The sequence below is a fragment of the Cyanistes caeruleus genome, chromosome 5, assembly GCF_971803275.1.
Source record: "Cyanistes caeruleus chromosome 5, bCyaCae1.hap1.1, whole genome shotgun sequence".
Classification (NCBI taxonomy): domain Eukaryota; kingdom Metazoa; phylum Chordata; class Aves; order Passeriformes; family Paridae; genus Cyanistes; species Cyanistes caeruleus.
Genome location: NC_141705.1, coordinates 75,052,331 through 75,074,962, shown reverse-complemented (window position 1 = coordinate 75,074,962; position 22,632 = coordinate 75,052,331). Strand labels below are relative to the sequence as shown.

The 22,632-nt window shown below is 36.8% G+C and overlaps 1 protein-coding gene across 6 annotated transcripts in view; it reads left to right on the top strand.

Moving 5' to 3' along the window:
- The window catches only part of PCDH10 (protocadherin 10), a 37,807-nt gene extending 24,047 nt beyond the window's left edge, over nucleotides 1–13,760 (top strand). For 2 of the 6 annotated variants that reach the window (XM_086890413.1, XM_086890411.1), the window contains exons 5-7: nucleotides 4,322–4,417; nucleotides 6,453–6,527; nucleotides 8,789–13,760. In XM_086890413.1, the coding sequence (XP_086746539.1) occupies nucleotides 4,322–4,417; nucleotides 6,453–6,487 (131 nt within the window). In that variant the 3' untranslated portion in view covers nucleotides 6,488–6,527; nucleotides 8,789–13,760. The remainder of the gene's footprint in view (nucleotides 1–4,321; nucleotides 4,418–6,452; nucleotides 6,528–8,788) is intronic. The other 4 variants (XM_086890417.1, XM_086890416.1, XM_086890415.1 and 1 more) reach the window with 3 other exon arrangements.
- Nucleotides 13,761–22,632: the final 8,872 nt, after the last annotated feature.

Sequence of the window (22,632 nt, the reverse complement as noted above, 5' to 3'; positions counted from 1 at the left end):
ATGCTAGTAGTCTGATGACTGCTGCTGGGAAGTAGCTGTGAATGTATTTGCTTTAGAAACATAGTATGGTGAGGTCAGAAAAGTAAAAAATTAGGTACTGGGTACCGTTTTGGAGAGGAAGTAGGAGATACATTAAGAATATAATTTTTAACTTCAATACCTAATGAAATGTTGGAAGAACTAAATATGATGTGGATTCACTGAAAATCCAAACTCTTCTGAGGTAATTTGACTTCTTTCTTTGTTAGGATAATGGTCTTTATTGGCTGAAGAAAATGCAGTTAGACATGGAGAAGCAAATTTTCAGAACTTGGTTCCTAAATTCTGCCTGAAAAATCACATGCCTGTATGAGTTGCAAGAGTAAATCTGTATTTTTTTCATACACATGAACCTATTTCATATGTGAAAAGGGTGTTATTTTACATGACATTTTTACAGGTCATCAGAAGTAACGTGTATTAGAAAAGAAAAATAAAGGATGCAGAGTAGATTCCCCTAAAGAAGTACGGGGATGACAGACTCCTGTTTTTGCAAGTGAGCTGAGTCTTCTGACTTTATCTTTTCACCTTCAGCATCACGGCTGCATTCAGCCCTGGAAAAAGATCCATTATGAAACTGCTTGAACGCAACCTTTCTTTATTCATAAGGAATTTTATAGATGCTGATATTTTGAATTCATCTTTTGTCAGAGTAAAAGTCTGTCACTTTGTGACTTTTTTAGTTGACTGTTTGGGCTTTAATTTAACATCCATCTATGCTCAATTGGAATTTAGATGACAATTGAATGGAGCTGCACACAGCTGTGCGTATTGATAGGAACTGAGATCTAAAAAAGTTCAAACTTACAAAGGAGAGGCAGTAATAACTTTCTTCGTGCTCCACTTGAGATAAAGGACTATGTGCTTTGTACTTCCATGCTTCTTTATGGCTACTCTAATGAATTAAACAGGGTCCTCTCCACCACTGGAGTGTCATGGTCTGTACTCTCACACTCTGGCCTGCCTTTAGCCTGTGTCAGCCAGCTTTTTTCCCTAACAAGTCTGGGACATGATGCCCGGGACCACTCCTGAAAAATGATTGAATATGCTCACATGCTGTGGCCCACATAGATTGCTTGATATGGCTGAGAAATTTTAATAATATAGGTATAAATCATTCCATTCCGGTAGTCTTAAGTGACAAAGAATGGTGATGGGCAAACTTCATTTATGGATAGAAACAAAACCAATATGTGATTTTGAAAAAGAGGTTTTGAAAGGCTTGTGAGAAGCCTTTGAAACACTTAAGTGTGTTGGCTTGGTAGACTGGGAAACTCTGAAATCAGAGTGTGTGCTGCTCATGACAAGCAGTGTGCTTTAGAAACTGAAAATAAGACATTCAGGAAAAGTGTGAGAACATAATTGTCGGGTCCTAATGTCAGCTAATCCTTGCTAGGAGAGAGGAGCGTTGTAAGAAACATCATGGCAAAGATAAATTGGATAGGAATTCATAGTGTGATGCTGATGTAATGCTGTAATGCATGTTACCTCCTGTAAGAACAAGTAAATTTAATTATTTCAGGCCAAATCCTGCATGAATAATTTAGACACCTCTGAAGGCCACCAAATGGTGATCTACATGTCTGCTTCTCCCTTCAATCTATAGGGAACTGAGGCACTTATGAGCAATTTAGGAGGAATGGTTCATATCCCTCCTCTTCTCCCCAGGGCTCTGAAAATTTTAAGTCACATTGTAGCTGGCCTTTAGTGTGTTCTGCATTAGTTAACCCTCAAACTGAAATTTTCATTTTCAGGCTTGTCAGCTGAAAGGAATGTGTACTGCTGATTTTGTAAGAATGCAATAAAAATGATGAATTTTGAAAAACAAAAAAACAAAAACAAATAGAAAAAAAAAGAAAATTAGATTGTGGAGAAGAAATTACTGTTGCATACAAACACATAACCAATTTTTATGAAAAGATAATTTAAGAAAGGAAATAAATAGGAGTTTTACTAGGGATGATACCAAAATTATTCACTTATAGTGAATTGCAAAGAATGTGAATTTGGTACTACAACATGTATGTAATTAGAACAAACTGTTGACAGAGAATTTGGAAATATTCTTAGGGAATATGCTCTGTACTGTAAGATTGACATACATCAGGAGCAATTTGGGAGTTATTTAATAGGCCTTAACACAACACATAATTATAAGAACTCTTGCAAAATTAAATATTCTGACTTTAGTGGTGATGTCATGCATTATCTTTAGTGTTTTCAGGTAGATAATATGGTTATAATAGTGCAGAAAGACAAAGAAGCTTTATTCCCACTGTATCTTCTGGAAAAATGGTCTTTTGTGTTTTTATGGTACATTATAGAATATAGCTTAGTACTTTTCTCTGCTGAGTTGTAGTAACTAAAAAGCATTGTTTCAGTAGTAAATAATCAGAACCAGAGATAAATCAAATCTGACATCTACTATGCCACTGGGCTGTTGCTGGGGGTGGAAAAGAAAATTCTCTGCATTTAGAACAGAAAATAAAATGCACATGAAAGTATCTTGTGTGCAACAGAACATTGATGACAAAATCCAGGGCTTGATTCAAAAGTCAATCCTTCTTAGTTATGTGCTTGATGTAAAGTACATGTTGATTAAGGTCACTGCTTAAATGAACTGGGAATTGGGTAGTTGTTCTTAAGAACTGAAAAGCTTTTTTTTTAATTTTTTCTTTCTTTTCCAGAGGATTAGCTAAGTCCAGGTAGTATATAAATCTCAGAGCACCCATTAGCACCAGAGAAACATTATTCCTGTGGCTGTCATGATGTGTCAGCATTTGTACCAAGCATCTCACTTGCCATGTTAAAATGCATGTTCCAAACATTGAAAACACCTAAATATCTTTTAAGTATGTGTTTTCCCATCTCAAAGCTAAAAGAAGTAGCAATACATGTAAGTGAGCAATTTGGTCAAAATTTTTTTTTTTAAAAAAATAATGATCTCTTGTTGGTCTAGAGCATGATGCTCAAATTTGAAAGGTGGCAGTTTTGTACTTAAGTGCAAAGGACAAACCTCTCTCCCCCTTTTCCTGGAGCAGGTAACACTATTTGTCAGGTTTACTGCATTATGGTCAGTGCAGTATCCAGCACTGTCAAATTTTGGCATGGTTGGGAACCCTCCTTCCTTGAACTGATTTAAATGAATATAGACATGGAAATGTATGCAGTTAATGAAAGGAGAAAGAAAAGCACAGTATATGTGGTTACATAGTTTTCTTTATACAGAAGACAGGGGATTTTTTGCATAATCATATTTGTTTCAGAAGTAAGGATATACTCTCAAAGGAAGGGAAGATTTTAATGGCCTGTGGAGATTATTTATTTAGCTAAAATCAAGCCTGTTTCCAGAAAAGTTTCAGTGCAGCAATAAAAACTTTTGCATTTTGGCCTACTTTAATTTATTCACAGCCTGAAGACCCGATGCTCACGATTGTTTTCTTGTTTCACATGAAATCTGGGTAATTGTACCCATCAGTCCAAATGCTGTTGGTTTATTTTAGAAACAATATTTATATCTTGGATTTTGCAGATGCCAGAAGGAACATCTCAGCCATACTGAATGCCATATTGTTATTAGGGGCAAATTCTACCCTGGGGCAGCTGACAGGCTCATGTGCAGAAGCTTCTCCTCCCTTGCCTGTCTTGTCACTTGCCAGAATTTGACAGGCAGAATGTGGTCTCATTCTCACCTAATACCTTTAGTGGCCATCAGGACCCTTCAGACACATTCCTAAAGCACACAAACAGTGATCACCAAAACCAGCAGACTCACTGACATTAGAGAGGATTTGATCTTATTTCATTATTTTTCTATATTTTCAAGCACAAAAGTAAGTATGTTACATCTTCCATTTTTTTTTCCCAATTATTTGATACAATGCAGAGTTAAAAACCCACATTAATTATGTAAAATGAAACATGGGCATCTGGAATGCAAGGTGTTTTATCCAAGAGTTCTCTACAGAATATACAGATTTGAAGAAAAAAAATCTCTTCACTAAAGCCCTGAAAGCAAAGCAAAGAAAAAAGTTCCCTGCAAGCTAATTCATGAGGAAAAGATATATGAGTAAAATGCTATATTTGTGTACCAAAGTTTATTGGCCTGGATAAGACACTTTTTATAATGCCATTAATGGAATATTCATAAAAGATTATTAGTGATGCTTTAGCAAACTTCTTTTAAGTAATAGATCATTTTTAAAAGAAAAGAAAGACTTTATGGATTGCAGAATATACTGAATTGACACTTGCAGTGACTGGAATGCTTTTTTATCCACAGAACATGGGTGGCAGCAGAGTAATCCCCATCCTACATCCCCCAGCCCCAGCCCCAGCCGTGTGTCTCACCCTTTACCTGGATGCACCACTACGAAGGGTGAGGGAGCTATGGTAGTTTACTCTGCATTCCCATTCACTTGTTGACCTCTTTCCAAAAAAACATAGTTGCTGATATCTGAACTTGAGCTCCAAGCTAACTGGAACAGCCGGGTTATTTCTGACAGAACACAATCTACCACTGCTTAGGTCTTGGTCTCTATTCACCTGGGCTGAGTTAGAGCAGGAGGGCTGAACTTGCAGTCTGGTTGGTTGGTTGGTAACTGGAATTATCCATTTCTGGCTCTGGTGAAGCTAATGGGACTTAGTGAAGAGCCGTGTTTCATATGTTACAGTAAAAATGTAGACTGCAAGGCAAACCATCAAAATATAAAGGGCAGTTAAAATTAACAATGCAAATTTAAAACCAGCCTTGCCATAATGCATATGTGGTAATTAACTCCTTTTTAAATTATTGCTCACTGCAAGTGAAGCCAGAATAGCTGGGCTGTTTCTGAGTGAAATGCAGGAAGTTACAGCATCCTGTGTTCCTTCATCACAGAGCTGTGCTCTGTGGGGAAGGCTTGATGTGGGTGGCGTGGTGAGGCACACAGTTTGTACAGGGGACCCACAAGAGAAGACAGTGAGTTGAGTGCTTCCACAAAAGCCCATATGTGAAAGCCTATGTGGAGACAAATATTGCTTGGACATGGTCTGAACTTAAAGAATGTAGATATGAAACAAGATAAGAATTTATATAGTGGCTTTACCCCGGTTCTGCTGTTGCAGAGGTTTTTTGATTTAAAAGAAAGGGGTTTAGGACATCTTCCTCCTAAGTGAAGGGGGATCAGGAATATATCTGTAACAGCAACAGCATGCCTGGTGTTTGATATTCTTTGGAAAATTTATCATCCAGCAGTTCCTTTGGATCTTTAGGCTGTTGGCACTTCTGGGGGGATTCAGCAGTTGTTCTGTTAAGAGCAGAAGTAATTCTGCGGGAGTTTATGCAGCTCTCAAATATAGTCCAGAGGGAAAATGACAAGTTATAAAAGATATAGGATGTGTTTTCTTTTGCTGCTTGGGTTGCCAGCTGTGGAGGGAAGCACTGGGCCCCTTCTCTGTCCCCTTTTGATTAGCTACCACTGCTAAGCAGGAGCAATATTTGATGCGGAGAGTTTGAAGGTGTTCAAAGCAGAGGGAATCTCTTCTAGGCTTTTCCATAAGAGGAAATGTTCCTGCCTGTACTCATAAAGCAGTAGTCCAGCATCAAGTTTGGATGCAACAGGGTGAAAGGAAGATTTGCTAAAGAGACAAGGGTTTTACAGCATTTTCTGTTCATTTCAGATCCATGAGCTAGGAATATTTACTTCATACCTTACTTTCTCTTTCCTGTTTATTATGTTGGTGTTTTTAATTTACTTTTCTGTTCAACTACCACTGATGTCTTTATACATTGTCTCTTAGCAGTCTACACAGAATTAACTCACTGTGGATGGGAGGCTTATTAGGGTGTATTCAGCAACAAAGGAATATTAATATTTTTTTTCAGGTCTATTTTATTTTATTTTATTTTATTTTATTTTATTTTATTTTATTTTATTATTTTATTTTATTTTATTTTATTTTATTTTATTTTATTTTATTTTATTTTATTTTATTTTATTTTATTTTATTTTATTTTATTTTATTTTATCCCATACAAATTTTATGCATTAAGTACTCTTCCATAGCACTCAAAATCTTTGTTGTTCTGGGAAGGAGCAGTACAGCACAAATTCTGTACCTTAAGAATTTTAATTGTAATGCTTGTGAATCTTTAATCATCTTGTTCACCTGAAATAATATTAGAATATATGTAAAATCAGTATAATTACATTATCAGAATTATGAAACTGCTTTTTATTAAAGCCTTTTTTCTGACTACCCATATTCACACAGACTTGAAGCTTCCCCATGTACTAGTTTGAGAGTTCGGAACAGGTGATAAAATAGGGATGAAAGAGAGAGCTGTGATCTCAGAGGAGATATTAGGCACCAGAAATTATGGTGTTCTTGTTCCAGCTCTTACACTGACTGTGATACTTCCATTTCTATAGCACTTGCCATCTCTGGATCTCAAAGTGGATTATAAAGAATAGTGATTTAAACCTTCCTGCACCTCTAGGAGATAGGTAAGCAATATTATTTCCATTTTACAGATGGAGAAATTGTGATACAGAGAGGCTTAGTGTTTATTATTTAAAAGTTTATTTATGAACACACATGCATGCACACACACAGAACCGGAAACAGATGTCAGAACTTTCATTGCTCTCTTTTTTAAGTTGAGTCCATCCTCCTTTCCATTTAACCTCTCTGATTTATATTCCCCATCTGTAAAAAGACGGAAACTGATAGAGACATGGAGAGATTTGCTTGCACATAAATTTCTGTGCAGAGCCAGAAAAAAAGCCAAACTAACACGGAGCACAAAAGTTGCTTTTAAAATCCAATGCTTTTTATGTGTTAGCAGAGGATATTTTAAGATTTGCTACAACAATTTTTGTAGGTGTGGAGAGTTGCAGTAGCTTTGCAACTTAATGCATAATATTTAGTTATTTCTATAACAGGGCTTGATTGTTTTGTAGTATAAGCATGTTAACTGGAGATTAAAAATTTCAAAATGCATCAATTTACACAGCAAAAGGCCAAACACAGCCAGTGACTCAATCTCTGCATTATCTGAAAGATGGTACCACATCAGCACCACCAAGGCACTGTGTCAGGTGGGAGTGGGGCGGTGGTGCTGCAATAAAAGCAGATTGCCCCACCTGCATCTCTGTTTATCCCAGCAAAGTCCTGCTGTGTTTGTAGTGCAGCACAAGTTCCTCTGTGGCAGACACCAATCTAGATAACTATCCCTCAGTATTTACAAGAGAACTGAAATTATGACTGAACTTTGGGAAAAAAGTTTTAAAGATCCAATATAAGTCTTGTTATTTTTACTACTATTATTGGAATGATTGTTTCTTGTAATATCAAAAAAGATACTTTAAAAGGTATCTAGTTAGTGGGTTAATCTTATCATCTACTGCATGAAAACATCATGAAGGTTCTGATCTCATTATTTGTAAAAACGTTGTTTAAAAAACATCTTGCAGAAGCTTTTAAAATTTCTTTCTAATTCTGCTACTAATTTGCTACACAACTGAACCATTGAAAACCTCATCTATTAGATGTTTTAATTTTAGCAACACATCTCACAATTTTCCTTATGTTGAACAGATAGCTTATACAGAAATGTTTTTCACATTTTTCTATCCTGTAGTATAGGCAGGCAAGATTAGACAAACATACAACATCCACAGTAACATTTTCCTGTAAGTAATCTAACTTCCCTGTGATGCAGCACCCAGATTTCATACCTTTACTAGTGAATATATAGGAAATAAGTATGGCTAATGTATATATTTATGTTAAATGGAACGGAGACTGGATGTGTTTATGTGTCACCACACAAGCATCAACCTGTACATGATTCAAAGATTCATTTGAAAGATTCCTTTTTGTTTCAGTTGTAAAACTTCATGCAGAGAAGCAGACTGAATTTCAGGTAGGGATTTAGTTGATTTAAACACCTGATTTTATTTCTACAAGCTTTACCAGATAATAATGGTGCTAATGCTAATTATAATACTTGAGCAAGTGAGTTAGTTCATTGTTTTAATGCGTGACAGAAATCAGAATTTAACCTAGGGTATTCCTGAATGCTAGTACATTTCATTTGTTACTTTTGCTCCCAATTACAGTTAAAATAGCCAGTGTCTTGAGGTAATATAGCTACTGCAGCTGTTGGATTAGGATATGGCTTTGCTAATGCATTGACCGTCTTCATCCGTGTAACATGAGTTAATTTTCAGCCTGACAGTAAATGCTGAAATTTGAATTGTTGCACTAATGCACCATTTTTTCATCTGTCAAACCAGACTGAAGGGTCGTTTTGTGATGAGGATAATGGTTCACTTTGAAAGAGAAGGAAAACTAGCTTCTGAATTTTCGGGGGAATTCTAGATCTTGCTTCAAAAAACAAGCTGAACTAGGGAAAAATTAGCCTGTGTAATTTTAGTAATGTTTCACCTGTAAGACTGAATATTTGCTTTATCCTTATACTGATTCTGTACAGGCACACTGGAATATTTGACATGTTAGGCAGAATAATAAAACAGCCTATGAAATTTGGTTTTCAGGCTATCAAGCCTCAAAAAGAGGCTTTCTCTGAAAAGTGAATCACCATTAAACTGTTTGCTATAAAGGGAATTTCCAGTGTCAGTCTGTGGCAAGTTTTGATTGTTTTTCTACACCCTAAGAAATCCTAAACCTAAGAACTGTTGGAGACTGATTTTTTTTTTTATTTTTGTTCCTCTCAGAAGTGTTTTTTCTTTCTTTCCTGCAGCACGGAAAAGGATATGCTAGTCACTTCTACAGGACTTACCTGAAGCAGCATGATTTGCACAAAAGAAAGTCGACCAACAAAAAGCATCAGCTTTCAACTTCATTATCTTGGCCATCCAGTTCTGTGTAACTGAAGGATTTGTGTGCTGTTGGAGACATCCTGGCCAACAATAGGACCTAATTGCTCTCAGCAGGCCTGAGAAATGAGTTGAAATGTGTAGAACTGTAGAAACTTCAGAGGCAACTGATCTTGCCTCTCTGATCAGTGTGTGCCTGTTTACAGCACTATATATCTTTCTCTCTCCAAAATGTCACTGAGCCCTTTAGATGTTTATATTCACCACAAAAAGCCAATCGTACAGATAAAAGAGATGTGCATTATAAATGCAATATCACTGTTTTAAACTTGACTGTTTTATATTATTTTTGTGTGATCAAGTGTTCCCCAAACTATTCCAACTTTACAAGAGAGATTGTGATCATGTTCTTTTCACCTGTGGGTCATAAAAATGTTGTTAATCTGAAGACCCACAAAATTATCAAAGACATTTCTGTAGTTTATACACCGTGTTGCAAAGTGTTTACTGTACTATTTCAAAGCTTCTAAATAAATATAAAATATATATATATTATATTATATATAATTTTCCGAAAAACGTGGTACAACTTAGTTGATTTTTAAATGGATTCATACAGTCTACACCATACACTAAAGTGAGAAGATAATTCAGGGTTCCTAAGCTATCCTTGCTAAAAACAAAAATAAAATAAATCTTTAGTAGTACTTCCCCAAAATTCATATTTTGGTCAATCCTGTTTTTCTTGTTTAAAAGAAAAGAAAAAAGCTGTAAGCAACAACATTTTGTCTGAAAAGTTGTAAGGAATTTTCAATGCCAAAGATGCAGCTGTCAATATTACCCGAATGAGCGCTATGTACTATCAGAGGTATAAATCACTCTCCATTATTTTGGTTATGTTTCTATGGTTTTTAATTTGGAATCACAAAATCTTTTATAAGGCTCTATAAATTCACCTGTATATGTTGTTAAAAAGAACACTGGGTGTCTGTACATTTTGCAATGTAAGATATAATGTAAGTGAAGTTAAATATTTTAAGAAAATCATCCCAAGCTCATAAATATGTATACATACATACATAAATACATACACACACACACACAAACACCCACACATCTCTCTTTAACATAGTTTTGTGAAACTATACAAATATATTGCCTAAAATATTTCTCTTGTGGCTAGGAATAGTTGTTGATAGAATTCAAATTACAAAGGCAAAGTATATGCCAGACTCTTTTATCACAAAGGAGATTTCCAATTAGGAACATGGCACATTCTCAGCTGACCCCTGTCCCATTGGAGTTAAAACGGTGTTGGTCACCATCTTTGCTGGGAAAAGGATTAAGCCCTTGCATATAATCTTTATGTTCTGTAATAATTCTGTGGTCTGAAACAGTATCTTAGAGCGTTTCTTTTCTATGAAATATTGAAAAAAGTAAAATTTCAAAAGTAAAGTTTAAAACTACTTTCATGTCCATGGAGTTTAAGTACCATTTACTAAATGTAAAAAATCTAGTAAAATTTTTTTCTTTTTTTTTTTTTTTGTGCTGTGATTTTTTTTCCCCTCCACTGTACTTTAGTACATCAAATAACAAAAGCAGATGAGAGCACACCTTGTTGTCGGCCAATGCCTAGCCAAATTCAATCCAATTCTTACTGATGATTCAATATTAAGTAAAACAAGAGAAAATGTTTCATTGCTTGCAGTGGGATTTGGATCATGCTGTTATAAAGGAATTCTGTTGTCCCCACCAATGCTGCTATGGGATGAATGTGTGAGATGTCACTGCTATGTCATAATAGAATTTGGGTTTCTTATTTTTGTTCGTTGGTTTTGGGTTGTTTTTTTTTTGTTCTTTGTAATGGCATTTTCTATTAGATAGGAGTATGTAAATCACCTGTATGAAAACCACCCTGTTGTGGATCCAAATATATATAGGGAATCAAACATTCCTGATCAAATTCTACGAGTTCTTTGTACACCTAGTGGACTAGGCCCTGAAGCTGTTAATTTAATACTCCAAACAAAAAAATATGTTCATTAAACACTTTAATGTGCACATCTAGCACGTTTGTATAATGACAAATCGTTTCATGAGATCCTTTTAAAAATGTGTGTTATACAAAACCCAACCCAAAAATCTCCCAAACAACTTGAATAGCTAGTGATTTGAGCAAATACAACAGTGAAATGTTCCTCCTGCTGTAGGCACCAGACCTTTTAGTTGCCTACAGGCTTCATTTATTTTATGAAGAAAAGCAATGGAATTTGTGACAAATATTTCATTTAGAGGAGATTGCTAGATTCTTGTTTCTGCTTTTAAAGCAAGAAAGTCCTTGCCATTCTTAAACTTGTTTCTAAGTAACTTTTTAATACATATATTGTAATTTATGGTTGTTTCCAGCCTTTTGGAGGAAAAGGAAATGGTTTTACTTTCTGTTTCATGAACAGCCAAAGTTTTTCTATTTAATGAAACTCTTCACATTTTGCATGCCATTTTTTTCTGAAAAAGATATTAACTTGTATCATGTCCTATCATTCATTCCCAAAACAGAACTCTTTCCATCAAGTGTGATAAGCATACAGACTTGTTAATTTTCTTTAGTTTTTATTAAATGTTAAATACCATTAGCATTGGTCCATATATACACAGAAATCCTTCTGAGTTCACTGGGAGAGTCCTAGAGGGAGTCGTGGTAGGATGCAGAACTGTCAAAGGAAAGGAAGAATTGAAGTAGTACAGCCTGAGCTCTCGAGATAAAGCTGTAGCTCTTGCTGATTTCCCTTGCTCACTGTGAGTTTTGGTGCACTAACATCTGCTGGAACAAGCCTTGGGACGCATTAAAACCCAGTACACAGCTTCTATCCTGAGAGAAGGGCAAACTGGGCAGTGCAGAGGCTCAGTTTGTCCTGTTTCTTTGTTTTAGTGGGCACCTGGCCACCTCCCGTTGAAACTGCCTTGTTCAGCATCTCCCATGTATTGCCTCGTGCTGCTGGGTGCCCACCTGCAGGGACAGGTCTGTAAATGCCTTCAAACACCAGCCTGTGTGTGTGCCTCTTCCTCTGCAAAGCACAATTGATTCCAAAGGTGGTGCAAATATTGAAGGACTCTCATTTGCATATTGGACCCAACAGTGAACTGAAAGTAATCAGGAAATATTTAGGTTGGGTATTAAGGGGAAAGACTGATACCCATAAAACTGAGATGAGGAAGGTTTTGGGATCTCCTTCGCTGTAGGTTTCCAAGGACAGTTCAAAAAACACCTGTAAGGGATGATATAAGTGTACTTAAACTTGCCTCGGAGAGAAAGCACAAGGAAGGCTCTCAGTCCTGTTGTTCTGTAATGTTCCTGGTGGGGCATGCTAAGCTTTGGAGGAGTTAATCTGTGCACAGCTGTAGGGATAAGAATGTTCTATCCTTCAATTAGTTCTCTGAAGCAATACTTAATGTTTAAATTTACAATTTATGAGCATAATAGAACAAGCTGCCTGTGAGAATAACTGTTTTTGGAGTAAATTAGAGTTCAAGCAGAGAAGACAGGGTCTTATAAAAGATAACAGTATAGAATCAGGTCTGTGAATCATTTTTTTCACTTCCTAATTTAGATGGGTAGCAATAGATTTCTAAGCAGCTTGCCTGTTAAAATTCTTCAGAATCAGACTTTAGTTTCTTCCAGATGGATTCTTCCAGAACTTAGAAATACTAAAACATTTCACTACTTGAAATAAAATTCCAATTTTTTTCCAACAATTTTTTGTTAACATGCCTATAAAGGGAAGGTATTTCCATGAACATATCCTTAAATTACTGGGACAAGGTGTAGTAATTTTTCATTAGTGTTGTTGGAAAATTAGGTGAAATGAAAATACACAGATAAATACAATTTGTAAAGATTCCTGCATTATAGCCTCTGTATAGTTGTGGGGGAGATTACATGTGTGTGTGTGTGTGTATAACTTGTTCAAATTCTAGGAATTTGAACAAGTTAAAAAAATCCACAGGATTTTTTTCTTACAGCTCCTATCAGTAAATGTAAACAAAATGGTAGAAAGACATGTTAGGGTACTACAGCACTAGATTTGTTCCTTAGTGTAGAATGGAGTTTTGCACTCAATAATTAAATTCAGCCTCTTCTTCATGCATTATACTCACCACCAAGCACACAACTCATCTTTTTTTGCTTCCCAAATGTTACCTGCTCATAGAAATGTTTTGTTTTGTTTTGTTTTGATTTGATTATTTTTTAAAGTAGTGTCATTCCTCAGGGTAAAGGGTGGATAAATAGATAGTCTTCCTAGGCTGATAAATTGCAATTGCAATTTTGCAAGGCTGTTAAATATTTGTATGTCTTACCTGGAGAAAGCCGATCATATCCTGCCACTGTTCCATATTCTAGTCTCGAGTTTATGGCATTTGGATTTGTGAATTAAAACCTATACAAAGGTGTAGGGTCCAAAGTAAGCATCTTTGATATACATTTATTTATTGCAATTTGATCGCAAAAACTTGGCATCAGATGTCTATAAATGGTAGAAAGTTTTTTATTCTATTCTATTTACAGTAATGTAAAAGACAGGCAGCAGGACTTTATTATAATATTGTGCTATGACAAATTCTGAAACTGTGAGTCAAGTCCTTTGCACTGATCCCTAAAATCAGAGATCAAGTTCTTCTTAAAGAGCTCCTTCATTTTATTTTGTCTCTAAAAAATGGACACATATATATATATATAAACAAATATACGCAGCCATTACAATCCATTGTTGAGCATCTGTGTTTTTGTAGATATCCTCATATGTAAGAAATAAGCAAGAACTAACTTGGACAGTTTTCTTGAACTGAAATTGTTTTTGAATTTGAATTTGTTAATAAAGTTCATTATATTGACAGACATCAAGGAAAATGAAATCTCTGTGGGTGTAGCTCTCCAAAAGGCAAACGCTTCACTTAGGAAGCATCTTGTCAAAAAACTGTATAAATGCAACTACTGGAAATCTTGCTGAGTCAAGATGAAAGATGCTGTGCTAAAGCTTTCTCCTTCACTGTGTCAGCACCAATTAAAGTGTCCTCTGGATGGAAACCACTTTAGGCAAGCAGAAGATAATCAAAAATTGTAAACAGGATTCAGATAATGTTTACCATTCTTGTGGAAGAGAGACTTAGACAATTGGGTGAATATATTCTAAAATACTGATCTATATCATATAATATGGAAAAAACAGTTAAGTCAAACATTCAAGAAAAGAGAATGCTTTCAAATACATGCACTTCAAAGATTAAAGTTCATCTGATGCTCAACTTAGAAGCATATTTTGGGTAACTCATCTTTGACTTGCACTAACTCTGGAGAGCAATGTATTGTATGACAAAGCCTTACCAGTACATGATAAAGGGAGTGTAACCAAACCAACTTTAAGTTTTAGAAGTCTTGGATCCAAACATTTAGGTTGCAAAACTGATCTGTGTTTTGTATGCATCAGAGCCTAATTCCATTAAAGGCAGTGGCCCAAGTTGCAGTGATCTGAAGGAGAGGAAAAGGAAGTCTTCGTTTCCTCCTTCATACATTTTTAAGCAAGAGCAGCCTGCGATAAAATTATTTGACATCAGAAAAAAGGAAACTTCACTGGCTTTGCTTTTAAGAAAGCTACACAATCCAGTATGGAAATTTGGAAGTTTGGACATGGCTATGTGTCAGTGTGAAACAGACATTTCTGATGTTTTTGTCTGAAAGCAAAATAACACAAGATATTAAGTGGTGTAAATGTTTAGGTTTTCTATTAAGACAAAGACAGAAATGCAGTCCTGGAAGGACCGATTCATGTTTTTATTATGCAGAATTTCAGGCAACTAAAAATTCATGGGACAGAGTCTTACACTGCCCTAGTTGTGTATTGAAAATGTGAGCAAAACAAGCAAAGAAAATATCAACCTCAACCTTGTGGATGTTTCAAAAGTTTTTCTCTGGAAGGTAACAGACAGATCCTTAGAACAGTATCTCATTCCAGACTTGTCTGAAAGATGTTTTCTGTCATCTTTTTTAATATACTTGGAGTGTAAAAGCAGTCTCCTGAATGGTTTGCACATTCACCTCAGGGGAGGGAGGGTATTCCCATTTGTTGAGAATAATCTGAAAAAAATATTAGATGAAGCTTGATGTCAAAATTGTCTAGTAATTCCACCCCCATCACTACAGCTTTTCTAACCAGGTATCAGAATAATTTAGGGCTGAAACATTATGGGATACTGATGGAAAAGCAGTGGTGTAGCACTGCTCCTATGTGAAGAAGAAAAAGAGAGGAAGAGAGAATGTTCTCTGCTCTTCCTAGTCTCACAGACAACATTAATTGATACTTAAATAGTGTTTTGTTCAGGATCATAAATATCATGAAAGGAGAAAGATTTCACCATGAGAGCAATATATTTGTTGTGGCTTATGTTATATTAAAAAAAAAAAAAAAAAGTATGCAAGCAAACATTCTTCTGCTCAACCCCCTGGATATGAGGCTAAATGATGCCCTTGGAGCTCACAGCCATTCAGTTTTTGAGAGGCTCTGTTTGATTTATATTCTGGCTGTAAACAAAGAAAGAGAAGAGAGACAGTGTGCTGGAAGTTCAAGATAGGTAATTAATATAATCTAGGGGGAGAATGCAATATGCCTTGTAATAATATCATTAAACCTCACTGAGCTGCTTGAAATGATCTGTTAAAAATTAAACAAACAAGCAAACAAAACCCCCAAAACAAAAGATAAATCTGCTTCTTGGCACTCCAGGTACACATTTGCATTAGATCGATCACAGCTAAGTTGAAATGAAATGGCTGAGGTTTATATGTGAGGTACTATATTTTTCTTACACCTGTTTCCAGGGGAAGGGAAGGGGGGCAGTCCTGACATCCACCATCTCCTTGGGGACAGGAGCATGCTGGAACATTCTTCATCCTATTGTGAAAATTTAAGAATTTACAGGCTTCCTTTCTATTACTATATTTTCTGCTTCAAATACTACTTTTTAAAGGATGATACTTCACTGTACTTTTGACCATTTATGTCAGCTATTTTTGAGGGCTTCCTGTCATTATGAATAGTTAAGTAATAGACTTATCAGTCAAACTTTCCTTTATAATTATAGATGGAGTTCAAGTAGCCCTTATCATACAGAAACTGTGATTAAGGCTCCTGTGTTTAATTTTACTACTTTGATTCCTATTGTCATTTCCTGTGTTATGACACTGGGAATTAATTTAATTATTAAAGAAATAACATTTTGTTCTATTTAGTAAGTCTGATCTAAGAAGTACCGCTTAATAAGGAAAAGATTGAGAAAAATCAAGTACTGGGAAATTGGACTGGGGAAATTGTTTCCCTGTTTCCTTTCTATTTGGAGTAAACTGGAAACCACTATTTTCTTGTAAACTTTTTAAGTGTTTGATTCTCCATTCACAGATTTAAATCCACCACTTTGCTGAACACGTTGATGATATTTACAGATATAAAGCTTCAGGGGAAAAAGAAACCAAACTCAAAAAATCTTATGTTCTCACCCCAAATATAACTGTCAACACTGGAAAATATATGGAGATTGAAAAGATATTTATTTTAAAGATGGATATTTTTATTGATAGATTTTTAAAGATAGATTTATTGGCTGCCATTCTGTGTGCTTTTATATCCTTTATTAATAACCAAAATATACTCCAGTGTTATGACAGATGCCTGCACCACTATCCTTATTTTCCTGAGGCATAACTGAGAAACTACATACTGCAGAGGTGGGAACAGAACCTAGTTCCTAAATCAAAATAATAAGAGAAAAAATACTACAACAGTTATTGTGCAATAAAATAATGTAAAATCACATGGGTGCTACCATACTGAGCTCTCCCCATATCCAGGTTAATGAGCTAACTAGCAGTCTAGAGAGCAATATGCAATCTGGTGCCCTTAGTCTCTCTGTCAAAAGAATATATAATTATTCTTTTCAAAATGGGACAGCTTCAAAGAGAAAAATGAAGAGCTCTTCATCTTTCCACTCAGAGCCTAAATCCTTTTGGATTTGATGATTAGGAAGGGTTGGGAAAAGGAAATTTGGTTTAGATCCCGTCATATTAAAGAAGCATTTGTTCTCAGCAGCCAAGATTGTGAGCATATACCATGATCATATGGCATAAAAAGGGCCTCTCACAGCATTTCTCTGTCTGGTAGTTTTCTGCTCAATACATGTTTTCTGCAAACACCTAAAAATAGGATCCTATTTTGATAAGATATTTGTTAAGATGTTAAAGACTAGATACCTAACACTTCCTGGGCAGATGGTATGACTTCTGGAATCTTTTATCAGGATGTGAGAAATCTGTGTTCAGTTCTTTCCACCTCACGGAACTTCTGTACCAACACCCAGCTTAGAAGAATTTCTAAACAGCAGGTTGGAGGATTATCTCCTTTTATACTGTTGCAGTCTGCAAGAGCATTTAAACATCTCTTGGTTGAGGAATAGGCACATTTGCCACCTCCCATGGCTTACCACTGATTAAATACAGACTCATTTTCTTGCTCTCCAGTGAGTGTTTAGTACTCTGAAAAAAGTTTTGCTCAGTAGGTATTTGTAGATGACACTGAGAGTGGCAGTAGGCATATAACAGAGAGCTTTCTTTTCTTCCAGAGAGAGAGATAAAGAACAAACCAGCCTTGACATGCTGGTCTGGTAGATGAATGTCTCCCAGAAAATATTTGGACATAATGGTAGCAAGGGCAATCTGAAAATCCTACACCCAGATAATGCATTGCTGGGAGGAACTTACCCAGTATTTACTCAGCATATGTTAAAAAGTTCAGGGATATTGGACAATTGAATAAATTTTCTGTAAGGTCTTTCCTGAGTCATCCTGTTGATGACAACAAAATTACCAGCTGAGTCGCTTCCCTGGAACAAGTGCCTGCACACCAGCATCATAAACTGCAAAGACACAGAGAACATAAACAGAGAAGACAAAAGTAAGGATGTGGCTTACAGAAGTTCTGGTAGAAAAAGAGGATTTTCCCACCCCTCCAATTCCCATGGACTACTTTGATGGCCTCATACTTACTGAGACTGCCTGGTGCTGACTTCTACCCAAGGGCCAGTGTTTCAGCCCTTCCTCAGCCCAGTCCTGTCCCCAGGGAGGTGCTCAGTGCCCAGAGCTGGGGCTGTCTCCACCTGCTTTCTGATTGAGAGAGTGGGATAGACCTTGTGCTGCCACCCCTGGGGAGGCCCCATCCCCTCAGCACCCTGACATCAGGCAGTCATTTTCCCCAATTCTCTTGCCTTGCTGCAGGATCAGCACTTTGAATGCTATTACCAATACAGGTTGGTACCCAACCTGTTCTTAAGAGACTGTAAAGAAGCAGGCATGATATGCCTCCATTGTAAAAAAGGAGGTTCCTAACAAGGTGGAAAAATATTTCATTTTGAGATGCAGCATTGTTTTGATAGTTTTATTTCCTTGATGTTATGTTATTGTGAAATACTAGAGTATTTAGATTGCAAAACACTAGTTGTTTCAAATAAATCAACCAAGGTTTCCTGTGCATATGTTGTCACAAATATTACTTGAAGTTTTCACTTTATTTACTTGGTCCTGGCTTGCTCTTACAAAGGAAAACCTTTCAGACATAGAACAGAACTCTGTCTCCCTGTTTCCCCAATTTCACCCCCTTCTGTGACACTTAAGTTGGTCTGACCAAGTACTTTGAACAAGATAATGAGAGACATATGGAAAGAATTTCATTTGAAGAATTTTGTGCACTTGTTGGTGTGCAGGTAAAATCCTACTACAATACCAGTTTCATCTAAGTAAACCAAGAAGCAGAAACGTAGATACTTAGCCTACTATAGGTCAACATCTTTCCCTGACATGTCCGTCGTGAAGAGGGAAAACTCACACATTAATCAAAACACCAAATATCTATGTAGAACTACAATTTTATAGTTGAATGAATAAACATAAATAATCAGTGAATGCAAACTGAATTAAAATGTGAGGTGTGAGGTTGTCCTCTCAAAATCGTAGTACAAAGCTCACAACTTAAGGAAGAGGAAATGAGCTAATACAAAATTGTACCTGAATTAATAACTCTGCATTCTTGAAACAGGCTGATTATACCAGAAGTTGGTCAATTTGTCATCAGCCATCCAGACTACACTGCTTACAGTCTAAATTACTAGAAGTAAATATCTCTCTCTGCTCATATCCTATTCCCAGGATTTGTGTTCCCTTAGGGCTTTCAAAGAAGAAAGAAGAGAGCAACAGACACTGTTCTGTCTTCATGCTGGTGAAAATACCTCTCTAGACTGATCTTGTATTTTAACACCCTGTTGTACTCCCCCTGCACTTTTTCAACACACAGGAGCTAAATTGGGAGAAAATGTCTTTCTTAAAAGATCAAAACCTCAGTAGGCTTTGAACCCTTAAATAATATGGAAGATCACAAGAAGCCTATTCAAGCCAGAATGATCTGCTTATCACCTTATATTATATCAGTACCATCCTTCTCTTTATTGCCCTGAGAATGGGCAGAATCAAAGATAAAATAGCATTAAAAATGACACCCTGTGGCCTGCTGATTTCTGGCTGCCATTTGTATGTTAAATCACCAGCAGCTGTCATGATCAGAGAGTGTGGAGGTTCGTGTTGGAGGAGATAAATATACACAGACAAAAATTAGGGCTTGCATCCTTAAAGTAAGACAAAACAAAGTAGAAATGGAGTGGTATGGCCATTACAGGTGGTGAATGGGTAATTAAAACAATGTTGTTCAAGGAATATGGGGAAAATTCTTTGTACATAGCTGGGTCCTTCTGTCTGCATCAGCATAGTGTATTGCCTCTCAAAAACTGAATGGAAGATGCTTTTAAACGTCAGGCATTTTTATTAGGTTTGTTTGTGTGTGCTTATGTCATAAAAGAGCTACAACAACAAGCAAAAGTTTGGAGTTTTGGAAGGTTGCAGCTCACTCTCCTGTTTGGGGGATAACACCATCCACTGCTTCTCACATGAGCTGACTTTGCTGGGACCTCAGCATGGAGCCTTCCTTTGTTACCTTTCTTTGAATGAGCTGGAGAGCAGGCCATTCCTGTGGAACTGTGCCTTGGTCTGTGCTCAGGCTGAAGAGTGGATCCTTCACAGCTCACAGCCAAAAAGAAATCAGCTGTTGAAAGCAGTGTTTATCTGGAAGTGCTTCACGGCTGTCGAGGTTTAAAGGTGATGTTCTCCAATTTAGTGATCCCACTGAAACCACTCCAAACCATGAGCTGCTCATCCCCTCTCCCTCGGGCCTCCCTCCCACTCTCCCCCTGCAGCAGGATGGACAGGAGGCACAAAAGGAAAAGGTCATGGGTTGAGATACCAACAGGTTACTGGAAGCAACAATGAAACAAGAAAATAAACAGTAACAGCAACAATAACAAAAGTGTGGGGGGGTGATGGGGGGTGAGAGAATCACACACAGATGATCACCTCTGAACCACGTAGAGCCTGACAATACCCAAGCACAGCCCTCCACACCAAACTGTAAGGGAGCTCTTCCCCTGCTCCTGGAAAATGATGCCAGGCAGCACAGGATACCATTTGGGTCCTGGCCATGCCCCACTCCTGGATACTGCACAAATTAACCCTGTCCTGGCTGGAACCAGGGCATTGTGTCTGACAATGATTTAAAAAAATTTCTGAGCAATCACTCAGAAGGATCAAAGGATGCTGGGAATATTCAATGTTTCTCAAAAGCAAGTTACTACATTAAGTAAGAGCCTGACTTCCTTTCTCCCACGTTTAAGGATGCAGAATTTCGATCATCTTTATTTCAACATTAAGCTTTCTTTGTTCAACAAACAGAAGACACATTTACAGATGTCTGCTGGGAGGGTACCGTGAATTTTTCTGTCTCCCTTAGCTGCATATTTATGCAATCCATGCTGAGCACTGTTTTGCAGGTAGGAACTTATGCATGGAACAATGTTGAATTCCACTTGTTTTTAGATTGTAACTTTCAACTGATGGAGTCTCATCTGTTACATCTGTTAGCACTTCACTGGGAAGTATCTTTCCTTGATGGACTGCCACTCTTCAAGCAGGATCCTTCCCTTTTGTTCCTAATCTCTGCACATCATTGCTTTCTCTTTGTTAGATGGATCACTTCTCCAGAATTCACAGTCTTCAATAAACACATCATCACGCAAAATGCTTTCATCTATTCTTTAGATTTTGTAACATCTCTAGAAATTATTTTGTTCCTTCTATGTTTTGCATAAAGCTGTCAGTAAATCTATTTACTTCACTCTCGGAGAACTAAAGTTTTTACTTTCCCTTTGTTCTTCTCCCAGTTCAGTAACTCTTCATCAGATGGTTTGCAGCTCTTTGGTGGTAGCTTTTTAACCATTCACTGTGACAACTGAATCAATCATACTCAAGCCCAAGGCTTGGATATCCACTGATATCAGTGTAAAAGAAAGATCTAGGATGCAGATTTTTATTATATGCAAAATACCTGCATCAGAAGCTTGAATTTTACATTTCAGCATGTGTTACAAATTGACACCATCCGATTTCCCCATAAAAATGCATTTGGTATTCTGTAGTGTATATATAAAAAGGCTACTTGCATGTATCATAATAATTCTGCTTCATATTGTGTGATTTGCTGATTAATGAGATGCATGTAATGAATCAGTACAAAGACAAAATATCATTTCTTACCCATACTTGGGTGTGGACATCAGATTTTAATTTATCACTATTTACAAAAAAAATAGCACATAGGATACCTACTTATAACAGTTTAATTTTTAAAGTCAGTAGCAGGATTTAAACAGTCAAAAAAAGGACCACAAGGGAAAATACCCAACAATAAGAAGTGGGAACCCAGTCTATGTGGTACTGAAATTCAGCTGTACTTCATAAAAGATGTGTAGAAAGATGTCCTGGTGACAGAGGGTAAGCAGGAATGAAAAAAGTTTGAAAATTTGAGCTTTTCTTCACCAAAATATCAATTCTGGATTTTCACTATTTGTGTAAGAACAGAGATTGGTCTGGGGACTCCTAGCCTTCAGAACTAATGAAGACAAAATACTCAAGTTTAGGTGTGTCTGACCTTTTGGAACTTTGCAAGTTTGAACTGTTGCATGTTGTAGCCTAGATTGGTCCCATTCAAGTTTAGACATGAACATTAGATGACACCATTAGGATATGGCAGTAACCTGCTAAATAATACAGGGAAGAGAAAATTGTATCAGGGAAAGCTGAAATTGAAGCAGCACTGAAATAACTCCTGCTTACCTGGCCAAGAAGCAGTTCAAGATTACATAGGTGTCAAATGTTGACAGCTTCATTTAGGCACAAACACTTCGATACAATAAGCTCAATCTTAAAAGCCTCATCTTCCTATGTCCTAAGGCAGAGAGCTCTCTGAAGAGTTCAGAAGAAGCTCTATATTGGCCAGAGAAAGTCTCATTGTTTAAATTTTGGCTAAACCGAGTAATTGTGTTCATATGAATCAACCAGATCATAGAATCACAGAATATCCCAAGTTGGGAGTGACATACAAGGATCATCTAAATCCAGTTCCTGGCCCTGCACAGGAATCACTCCAAGAATCACACCATCTGCCTGAGAGCATTTTCCAAACTTCTTTAACTCTGTCAGACTTGGTGCTGTGATCACTGCCTTGGGGAATCTCTTCCAGGGCCCTACCACCTCTGGGTGAAGAAACAGTTTAAACCTCCCCTGACAGTT